Raw genomic sequence first — 12,391 nt, 5'->3', positions numbered from 1 at the left:
AATAGAATGTATTTGCCTTGCAGTATTAAAAAAAAACAAAACCTACTTGTATTTTGCAGCTAAACATTTTTCAAAATCTTATCAGTTCTATCATTTCTAATTAGTAAGTATGTAAAATTTTTTGCAGAAAATTTGTTAAACCTTGATGTGTAATGACCCAAGTCTACTTCTCAGTCAGTCTGTATCCTTCTTTGTTTAATAGCCTATGGCATAAATTGAAGTTAATTATCAGGGCTGACAGGTAACTCTGTTTTCTGTCTGCTTGCAGAGTCTCTCCGAGGCAAAGATGGAGCTGAGAAGAAAAGATCAATCTCTGCGTCAGCTCAATAGACATCTTACCCAGCTGGAGCAGGACAAGCGTCGACTGGAGGAGAACATCCATGATGCAGAGAGTGCCCTCCGCATGGCAGCCAAGTGAGCATTTGGACCTTGGGGAGATCACTTAAAACAGACAAAAGATCAATTCTTACTTTCATGCTCTGGGTTTTAGCCCTGGATAATACAGTGTTAGAAAACAAAAGTACAGCTGTCTCTCTTTGAAATTCTCTGATATATCCTCAAAAAAGAAAACTCTTAATATACTAAATGTATATTTTATTGAGAAACCTTAGAAAAGAATAAGTTTCTATATAACCTCTAATGCTGTGTATTTTAGGTTCTGTTGTAGCATTACATGTTTGAAACCAGGTTTTCATTAACATGAGATATAAGACTCTTTATTTTAAAGTTTTGAATAGTTTCTCCTATCACATATTTCTCATCCCTTTCTGTCCCACTGCCTCCCAAATTTTCTTCTGCATATATTTTAATATACTAATATTGCAAGTAATATTTCCATAAGGAAATGTTAGTATATAACCAACATGTGTATTGTAGCATCTTTTTAAGTGCAATAAAAACATATTGATCATGGAAAATTCATTTAATTTTATAGCTGTATATTCAAATATGTTAAATAGAGAAAGATACGCAGTTTTCAGAGTGGGCAGCTATGTAAATGTGGTGAGAGTGTTTCCCTTTACCAGGTAATCAAGTTGACATACACTGTGAAGCTCACATTGAACAGTTCTCTTGGGTATTTTTATCTGTTCCCCACATCAGATTTCATGGAGTACTTTAAGACTGTCCTTTTTACAACAGCATGGCTTAAAGAAAATCTATTTATGGATTAAACATCTAATTTTAATAAACTCAGTGTTTTCTAAATTTGGAATTCTGGATTCCTGTACTTGCAAATACATACACACATATATATACATATATGTATGTATATATATATTTGCAAATGTATAACTATAACTTAAAAATGTTTGGAGACAAACTCTTGTTAAGCAAAACATAAGAAATATGAATGTAGTGTGTAAACTAAATCATAAAACGGGCAGTTTGCAATCCTAGGATACCCACAGCTTTGTCAGTGGGCTTGGGATATTGCTCACACATAATGAAAAAATGAGTTTACACAATGCCACAATATTGGCATGTTTGAATACCCATCAGTACATTTTTGGAAAATTGTAAAGCTCTGTAACAGTGCACTACCATATTAGTTATATGTAATTGTCATTTTTAAAAAATATAAGTTTGACTGAATCAGCTTTTTGCTGTCATTTTTCAGTCTCAGTTTCCTCATGTCAAATGAGAAGCTTAGCATAGGTAATTTTTAGTATGTCTCAGAGCATTGAAAATTCTAAGATTAATGAAAACAAGATTATAAAACCTCTAGATTCATATTGTGCCTTCACAATCCTGCTGGTAATTCAGGAATTTGTCAAGTCTGAGATCTGTGACCATGGGCACATGTTCTTATAACACTAAAGAAAGCTAATTTGAAATTTGGAGAGCTAATGCATTATTTACAGTTTTCAATTTATAATTCACCATTAAAATTTTGTCTTCAGCATTCTCATCCCAACTTTTAATTTCATCATAAAGGCTAAACTCAATATACAAGGCTAGAGAAGAAAATAGTAACTTTGCATATTTCTAGTCAAGGCCATAGAAGGTTGTTGTGTAATTATTATAGCACAAAAAACCCATGGAGAAGGGAAAATATTATTGTGCCCAGTATGACCATTTATATCTCTACCACTAATATTTCTAAAGTCTTTTTCATTAGAAGCCAAAAGAATGCACGTTTAGCCTTTTCAGCACATTGTAAATCAATAATGTAATCATGATTTCTTTTTTCTTTCTTTTTCACTCTCTTTTAACTTTGAAAATATCCATAAGAATTTTTCCCCCCTCTAATTTTTGGCAGGCAGTATAACTGAAGGTAAGAATTAAATGTGGAAATATACTAGTGAGTATGGTTTAGGTTTTACACTTTAGGAAAAACCAACCCTTATTTTTCAATAATAGTCACTTATACTAAAATGTGTAGCAATTATAGTAAGCTTTGGGTTTTACTAATACCTAATCTTTATTTTGTTTCTAGAGACAAAGAATGTGTTGCTAATCATATGAGAACAGTAGAAAATGTGCTTCATAAGGTATTATAATTTTTCTTCAATATTGTTCAAATTGTATCATGACACAGTTCTCCTAGTCATTAATTTTATTAACTGCAAAGTACTTTAATTCATTTTGTAGCTTTCTTTAAAAATAAATTAACAAAAGGATCCTTTCAAATGACTGAAAATTTGTATTGAACAATGCTATATTGCGTAACTTTTTTCAGAATTCACTTTATGTATGTGATAAAACTATGAAAATAGTGGTTTCCCCAAACTGGTATAATTGCACTTGAGTTATTTGTGGTCTTTGCTGACTGAACTAGAGGTCGTTAAGATTCATATATGTCTCATAATGATAAAATGTTTGACCACGCTGTCTAACCTCTTACCACTCTTTTTTTTTTTTTTTGCAGTCATGGCATTTAATGTTTAATAAACACTTGCATAGAACTTACTTTTGCCCGACATTCTTTGAATTATTAAAGATATTGCATATATTCCATGGGAAATTCTTAATGTTATTTTATACATAAGGTGGCTATGTAAATCACAATATATTTTACTCAAAGCAATATTGAATATATCAGTACAATATAGAAAACTGAGCTTTATGTAAATTAGAAATATTCTTCCATCATATCAACTATAAAACCACTCTTAAACCTACTATCCTATATATATAGATTAATATATAGAGAGAGACATAAAGTATTGTATTTGGCAGTACTCATATACCTTAACCTAGGCAGTAATGTTTTTCAAGTTGTAATTCACCTTTCTATAGGAATGTATTCTTAAAGTAAAAATTGAATATACTTAATAATAGTCTGTTATTTTCAATTTGATTACTTCTGTATGATAAATTGACTTTTAGTTTGTAGTGATGAACAGCATAATAAGGATATTACAATATTACTAAAAACTTAATATTGTTAAGTATTGACTCAATACTGACTGTGTATTTTGTTAGCACTCCAGATTCAAAGATGTCTCATTATTTCATTATTTAAAAGTAGAGAAATGTTATTTGTTTCTGTTATTGTTTAACAGACAATTTGTTGGAATAATGTAAATACCTAGTACTTTTAAGGTATATGGAATTTATGAATGAATCATATTTAGAATAATTTTGTGAATCAAATTTTTTATACAATATAGTTTTTAAATCACTTAAAAATATCCTAAAAACTAATCCTGTTAAGGAAATACAAAATAACATCAATAAACTAATATTTAATACATTTTAACATTTTAAAAACAATGGACCTCTGTATTCTTTGATGTTGAAAGTGACTAGCAAAAAGTGACTCACAGAAAGTATTCTGAAAAAAAGAACCTAATACTCTGAGTGCTATTTTTAAGCAATATTGTTTGAAATTGTGATTTCTCCTCCTTCCTACTTAAAAAAATTTAGCCTGTCCGTATAGTTTAAATACAAGCACATCAAATCCATATATGCTAGAAATCTGAAATTTAGGTTTGTAGGAAAAGAGACATCTTTGGTTAGATTTTTTTTGGTATGTGGTGAGACTTCGGATAGGAAAAGTAAATTATGTCATGTATATGGCATACCATTTTATAGCAGTTAATGTTGCCTTTGAAATCAATTGTTTGTCATCTCCCCAGACAGAGGAAAGTAATGTTGGATAGCAGCTGTCTTGGAAATGGACTTTGACATCAAACAAAAACCATCATCAATGTGAAATATAAATGTTGCACCTTACCCTTTCATTATGAGAATGGCAAAATACGTATTTTAAGTACAATAAAGACTGATTGCAACAGGACAGTTGTAATCATACAGTTCTTCATTTGCAGTTCTTTTGATTTTCTTGTCATATGGAAAGAAAGATGTCTGCAGAATTGGCCTACAACCACTGTAGATTTACTTTTGCTATATGGCTTTTTAATCTCCCTTCAGATGTAATAGTTAGTTATTTTGATTTAAGTCTTTGGAAATTTCTATATGTATAGTGATTTTTAAATTATCAATTACTTTTCAAGCTTGAAGTGAAAATTTAGGAAAGGCTAATTGATTATTGGGCTAATTCTCTTTTCTACGAAGTATGGGTGAGAACGAATGGGTGATAAGGAAGAGACCCAGAGGGTCCCTCTGAAGCTCTCAGGAAGGTGCAGCCCACCTGTCTTCAAGCCAGAGTTTGCAGGTTTATTTTCTTTGGCCACTGTGGACTGTCCGGTGGCATTTTGCTGTCTTGGAGAATCTAAGAGTGATATAGAAGGAGGGTCCAGGCTCTTTCATGGTACAGTAAAAATGACTGTGGTTACATCCAAGCTCTTCAGCATAGTTTACTGTACATAGTCAAATAGTATAGCTATTCATATTTCTTAAGCACATACGTTTACAAGGTATGCACCAGTTATTCTAGAATAAAACCAAATTTTAACCTGCTGAATTGAATTTTAATACTAACGTCTGACACAATAATCAAATAAAAAGAACTTACTTTCATGTAGAAATTATTTTCTTGTACTTTAAAGAACTTAAACTAAACATGTTTGCTTTTAGGAAAAGGGATTACTTTTTGGATATTTGTTAATTTTTAAATTTGACGCATTACATTCAACTTTTTAAATCCTAAAACTGTATTATACACAGCCGTTGACTGTATATTAGTTTTTAAATCCCATTTGGGACTGATACTAGTATTTAATAAAGAAGGCTAGTCATTTTTTATTTAAAAGCATATACTTTTTTTTTCAAAGAAACAGAAGTTTTTTAAAAAAAATTACATTTAAATATATTTTATTTATGGCTGTTATAAATAGAGGCCAGAAGTTAACTTTTATTAAGAAACTTTTTGGGGGCTTATTTCAGGTTATTTGGGGTTAAGAAAAATAAGACAAAGAGAAAAACAAAATCATTACAACTTATCATGAGGTACATTTTTTTTAATACACACACTTTTCTGTTTAGTTGAATTCTGAACTACTTGTTGTATTTTGGAAAAAACATAACTATTGAACTTTAAAAAAAAATCACCATTTAAAGCATTTTAAAAATGTACAGTTCAAAAAAAAAAAAAATGTACAGTTCAGTGGCTTTCAATATATTTACAATGTTGTGCAACCATCACAACTATCTAACTCCAGAATATTTTTATCACCCCCAAAAGAAACCCAGTAGCCATTAAGCAGTCACTCCTATACCCCCTCATCCCATTCTGTGGGTTGTCTTTTTACTTTTTTGTTAGTGTCCTTTGATCAACAAAAGTTTTGAACTTTGATGAAGTCCAGTTTTTTCTTCTGTTGCTCATGTGTTTGGTCTCATATCTAAGAATGCATTGCCAAATCCAAGGTCATGAAGATTTTCCCCTGTGTTTTCTTCAAAGAGTTTTATAGTGTTAACTCTCATAGTTAGGTCTTTGGTCCATATTGAGTTAATTTTTGTATATGGTATGATGCAAGGATCCAACTTCACTCTTTTCCATGGATATCCAGTTATCCCAGCACCACTTATTAAAAAGACTGTCCTTTCCCTCCATTCAGTAATCTTAGTAGCCTTAGTGAAAATCAGTTGACTATATCAATTGACAAATCAATTGATCATATGAAAATATAACTGATTTTTGGGTGTTGATCTTGTATACTGCAACTTTGCTGAATTTATTAGCTCTAATAACTTTTTTGTAGATTCTTTAAGACTTTCTGTATATAAGATTATGATATCTACAAATAAAAGATAGTTTTACCTCTTTCTAATTTGGATGCCCGCCCTCCCTCCCTCCCTCCTTTCCTTTTGTTTCCCTCCCTCCCTCCCTTTATTCCTTTATTTCATCTAATTGCCTGGCTAGAACTTCCAGTCCTAGCCATTTGATTATATGATGACAACAGACTTTCTTGTGTGTTGTTCCTAATCTTATGGGGAAAGCTTTTGGTCTTGCACCATTAAATGTTATAGACGTCCTGTATCAGATTGAGGAAGTTCTTTCCTGTTTCTAGTATTTTGAAGTTTTCTTGTCATGAAAGGGTGTTGTTGGGTTTTGTCATATGCTCTTTCTGCATCAAATGAGATGATTTTTTAAAAAAATCTTCATTCTGCTAATGTTGTGTACTGCATAGATTGACTTATATATGTTAAACCATCTTTGCATTTCTGGTATAAACACCACTTCATTGTGGAGTATAATCATTTGAATATGCTGCTAGATTTGGTTTGCTAGTATATTTTGAGGATTTTTGCATCTATGATCATAAGAGATATTGGTCTGCAGTTTTCCTGTTATATCTTTGTCTGGCTTTGGTTTCAGAGTAATACTGGCCTCATAGAATGAATTTTTAGGAGCCCCTCCACTTCAATTTTTTTGGGAGACTTTGAGAAAGATTGGTGTTAATTGTTTAAATTTTTGGTAGAATTTACCAGTAAAGCTGTCTGGTCCTGCGATTTTCTTTGCTGGAAGCTTTTTGATTACTGATTCAATCTCTTTCCTTGTGATAGATCTATTTAGATTTTCTGTTTCTTTTTGATTCAGCTTTGGTAGTTCATGTGTTTCTAGGAATTTATCTTTTTCATCTAGGTTATCTAATTTGTTGACATAAAATTGTTCATTTTCTTAGAATTGTTTTATTTCTGTAAGGTCAGTAGTAAAATGTCCCCAATTTAATTCTAATTTTAGTAATTTATTAATCTTTTTTTCTTGGTGAGTCTAGTTAAAGTTTGTCAATTTTGTTGATCTTTTCAAGGAACCAAATTTGGTTTTCTTGATTTGCTCTGTTATTTTTCTGTTTTCTATTGTGTTTATCTCTGTTCCAATCTTTATTATTTCCTTCCTTTTGTTTGCTTTGGGTTTAGTTTGATCCTCTTTTTCCACTTCCCTCAGATAGAACGTTAGGTTATTGATTTGAGATCTTTCTTCTTTTTCAATGTAGGCGTTTAAGCTATAAATTTCCATGTGAACACTGCTGTCACTGCTTCCCATAAGTTTTGGTATGTTGTGTTTTTGTTTTCATTTCTCTCAGAGTATTTTCTAATTTCTCTGTGATTTCTTCTTTGACCTGTTCATTGTTTAAGAGTGTGTTGTTTAATTTCCAAAATATTTGGGCATTTTCCAGATATCTTTTTGCTATTTAGTTCTAAGGTAATTCTGTATGGTTTGAAATAGTTTATAAGTATTGTTTTATGTAGTTGTCTTTTAAATCATATAGGAAAAAAGAGGAGTTACAAATCATAAATACATTAATACTGACTTTTATATTTATGTATTCAGTTTCCTTCACTGGTATTCTTGATTTCTTCTTGTGGATTTGAGTTACTGTCTAGTGTCCTTTCATTTCAGACCAAAGGACTCCCTTTAGCCTTTCTTCTAGGGCAGGACTAGTGGGAAAGAACACCCTCAGCTTTTTGTTTATCTTGGAATGGCTTACTTTCTCCTTCATTTTGGAAGAATATTTTTGTTGGATATAGAATTTTAGATTGATGATTTTTTCCCCCAGCACTCTGAATATGTCAACTCCAAAATTTTTATTTGGTTCCTTTCTATGCTTTTTATCTATTTATATTTCTCATTTGGAAGATGTTACTCTTGTGGTTTCCTTTGGTTCTTTGTACATGGTTTCCTTTAACTTTTGAAACACATTTGAAATAATTGATTTAAAGTCATTGTGTGATAAATCTAGTATCTAAGCTTCCTCAGGAACAGTTGCTATTAATTTCTGTTTTTCTTATGTATGGGCCATACCTTCTTATTTCTTTGCATACTTCAAAATTTTTTGTTGAGCAGTAGATATTTTGAGTATATAATGTGACAACTCTGGAAATCAGATTCTCTCCCAACCCTAGTGTTTGTTGTTGCTGTTTACTCCAGTAGTTTTTGTTTGCTCAGTGACTTCCTGAACTAATTTCATAAGGTCTGTATTCTTGGTCATGTGTGGCCACTGAAATCTCTGTTCTGTTAACTTAGTGGTCTGTTAGTATTTTGGTGGAGAGTTCCTTAAATACCAAGATTCAGGTGATTTTTCTTGATTAAGATTTTACCTGGTTGCTGTAAACTTTCAGATAGTTTTCAGAGTTCTGAAAAAGTTGATTCTGATAAATTTTGCCAGTTTATTCCTTGCTTTTGTGTAGGGACTGGCTTTTGGAGTTCCTTACTCTGCCATTTTTCCTACCATCTCTCCCTAAAATTGTATACATTTATTTTCCTAATAATTTTACCAGAAGGCTTATAATATTACTGATAATATATCCTCTCAGGAATTGAAATTTTTAAAAAATTAAGAGCCCTCCAAACATGCTTAATTATTTCTATTGTGAGGAAAAGAGGGAAAGTACAATAATTATATCAAAATAATTTTCAGGACAGGGTAATGATTGGATGGATAGGATAATGTCTGGAATATTTAGGGTTAGGTATGAGAAAATTAAGTTATGTTAGTATTTATTGGATACTATCAGAGAGATGTCTTGTTTTACTGTAGCTGTGGGTGAAAGTAAGTCGATTTTGGTAAAGTTGGAATGTGGGGAAGAATCTGAATATTTTTTGTAGTCTTTTTAAAATTATTTTTGAATTAGCAGAATGGCTGGATTTTTGAGGCTTGTAGAGATTGCTTGAGTCCTATAAGTTTGGAAGGATTAACTAAAGTGTTTCCTATGTATGATCATAGCGTACTATGAACTTTAAAATTACCTCTGAACATTTATGAGAAGTGTCAGATGCCTTTTCAATATGATGACTAAAAGATAAAACAGGAAGTCACAATCTTGAAGCCTCAGAAGACTCTAGAATACCTGTATATATAAATCCTGTAAACTTATAAGGCTGAAGTGACACTAGACCAATGCCTAGGAAATTACAGGGGTTTTTGATGATGCTCTTGGATTTGCTTGTACAATGAAGTCACTTAAAACCTCTAATCCGAACAAAAACCACATTCACAGAAAGATAGACAAGATGAAAAGGCAGAGGGCTATATACCAGATGAAGGAACAAGGTGAAACCCCAGAAAAACAACTAAATGAAGTGGAGAGAGGCAACCTTCCAGAAAAAGAATTCAGAATAATGATAGTGAAGATGATCCAGGACCTCGGAATAAGAATGGAGGCAAAGATCGAGAAGATGCAAGAAATGTTTAACAAAGACCTAGAAGAATTAAAGAACAAACAAACAGAGATGAACAATACAATAACTGAAGTGAAAACTACACTAGAAGGAATCAATAGCAGAATAACTGAGGCAGAAGAACAGATAAGTGACCTGGAAGACAGAATGGTGGAATTCATTGCTGCAGAACAGACTAAAGAAAAAAAAATGAAAAGAAATGAAGACAGCCTAAGAGACCTCTGGGACAACATTAAACGCAACAACATTCGCACTATAGGGGTCCGAGAAGGTGAAGAGAGAGAGAAAGGACCAGAGAAAATATTTGAAGAGATTATAGTCGAAAACTTCCCTAACATGGGTAAGGAAATAGCCACCCAAGTCCAGGAAGCACAGCGAGTCCCATACAGGATAAACCCAAGGAGAAACACGCCGAGACACATAGTAATCAAATTGGCAAAAATTAAACACAAAGAAAAATTATTGAAAGCAGCAAGGGAAAAATGACAAATAACATACAAGGGAACTCCCATAAGGTTAACAGCTGATTTCTCAGCAGAAACTCTACAAGCCAGAAGGGAGTGGCATGATATACTTAAAGTGATGAAAGGGAAGAACCTACAACCAAGATTACTCTACCCGGCAAGGATCTCATTCAGATTCGATGGAGAAATCAAAAGCTTTACAGACAAGCAAAAGCTAAGAGAATTCAGCATCACCAAACCAGCTCTTCAACAAATGCTAAAGGAACTTCTCTAAGTGGGAAACACAAGAGAAGAGAAGGACCTACAAAAACAAACCCAAAACAATTAAGAAAATGGTCATAGGAACATACATATCGATAATTACCTTAAACGTGAATGGATTAAATGCTCCAACCAAAAGACACAGGCTTGCTGAATGGATACAAAAACAAGACCCATATATATGTTGTCTACAAGAGACCCACTTCAGACCTAGGGACACATACAGACTGAAAGTGAGGGGATGGGAAAAGATATTCCATGCAAATGGAAATCAAAAGAAAGCTGGAGTAGCTATACTCATATCAGATAAAATAGACTTTAAAATAAAGAATGTTACAAGAGACAAGGAAGGACACTACATAATGATCAAGGGATCAATCCAAGAAGAAGATATAATAATTATAAATATATATGCACCCAACATAGGAGCACCTCAATACATAAGGCAACTGCTAACAGCTCTAAAAGAGGAAATCGACAGTAACACAATAATCGTGGGGGACTTTAACACCTCACTTACACCAATGGACAGATCATCCAAAATGAAAAATAAGGAAACAGAAGCTTTAAATGACACAATAGAGCAGATAGATTTAATTGATATTTATAGGACATTCCATCCAAAAACAGGAGATTACACTTTCTTCTCAAGTGCGCACGGAACATTCTCCAGGATAAATCACATCTTGGGTCACAAATCAAGCCTCAGTAAATTTAAGAAAATTGAAATCATATCAAGCATCTTTTCTGACCACAACGCTATGAGATTAGAAATGAATTACAGGGAAAAAAACGTAAAAAACACAAACACATGGAGGCTAAACAATATGTTACTAAATAACCAAGAGATCACTGCAGAAATCAAAGAGGAAATCAAAAAATACCTAGAGACAAATGACAATGAAAACACGACGATCCAAAACCTATGGGATGCAGCAAAAGCAGTTTTAAGAGGGAAGTTCATAGCTATACAAGCCTACCTCAAGAAACAAGAAAAATCTCAAGTAAACAATCTAACCTTACACCTAAAGGAACTGCAGAAAGAAGAACAAACAAAACCCAAAGTTAGCAGAAGGAAAGAAATCATAAAGATCAGAGCAGAAATAAATGAAATAGAAACAAAGAAAACAATAGCAAAGATCAATAAAACTAAAAGCTGGTTCTCTGAGAAGATGAACAAAATTGATAAGCCATTAGCCAGACTCATCAAGAAAAAGCGGGAGACGACTCGAATCAATACAATTAGAAATGAAAAAGGAGAAGTTACAACAGATACCGCAGAAATACAAAGCATCCTAAGAGACTACTACAAGCAACTCTATGCCAATAAAATGGACAACCTGGAAGAAATGGACACGTTCTTAGAAAGGTTTAACCTTCCAAGACTTAACAGGAAGAAACAGAAAATATGAACAGACCAATCACAAGTACTGAAATTGAAACTGTGATTAAAAATCTTCCAACAAACAAAAGTCCAGGACCAGATGGCTTCACAGGTGAATTCTATCAAACATTTAGAGAAGAGCTAACATCCATCCTTCTCAAACTCTTCCAAAAAATGGCAGAGGAAGGAACACTCCCAAACTCATTCTATGAGGCCACCATCACCGTGATACCAATACCAGACAAAGATACTACAAAAAAAGAAAATTGCAGACCAATATCACTGATGAATATAGATGCAAAAATCCTCAACAAAATACTAGCAAACAGAATCCAACAACACATTAAAAGGATCATACACCACGATCAAGTGGGATTTATCCCAGGGATGCAAGGATTCTTCAATATACGCAAATCAATCAATGTGATACACCATATTAACAAATTGAAGAATAAAAACCATATGATCATCTCAATAGATGCAGAAAAAGCTTTTGACAAAATTCAACACCCAGTTATGATAAAAACTCTCCAGAAAGTGGGCATAGAGGGAACCTACCTCAACATAATAAAGGCCATATACAACAAACCCACAGCAAACATCATTCTCAATGGTGAAAAACTGGAAGCATTTCCTCTAAGATCAGGAATGAGACAAAGATGTCCACTCTCACCACTATTATTCAACATAGTTTTGGAAGTCCTAGCCACGGCAATCAGGGAAGAAAAAGAAATAAAAGGAATACAAATTGGA

At 32.7% G+C, this 12,391-nt stretch overlaps 1 protein-coding gene across 9 annotated transcripts in view; it reads left to right on the top strand.

Annotated features, from left to right (window-relative positions):
* The window catches only part of CCDC171 (coiled-coil domain containing 171), a 363,351-nt gene that overhangs the window by 248,644 nt on the left and 102,316 nt on the right, over positions 1-12,391 (top strand). For all 9 annotated transcript variants that reach the window (XM_057549252.1, XM_057549250.1, XM_057549256.1 and 6 more), the window contains 2 exons: positions 269-414; positions 2,438-2,492. In XM_057549252.1, the coding sequence (XP_057405235.1) occupies positions 269-414; positions 2,438-2,492 (201 nt within the window). The remainder of the gene's footprint in view (positions 1-268; positions 415-2,437; positions 2,493-12,391) is intronic.

The sequence above is a fragment of the Balaenoptera acutorostrata genome, chromosome 6, assembly GCF_949987535.1.
Source record: "Balaenoptera acutorostrata chromosome 6, mBalAcu1.1, whole genome shotgun sequence".
Taxonomy (NCBI): Eukaryota; Metazoa; Chordata; class Mammalia; order Artiodactyla; family Balaenopteridae; genus Balaenoptera; species Balaenoptera acutorostrata.
This window is presented reverse-complemented; position numbering and strand designations above follow the sequence as displayed.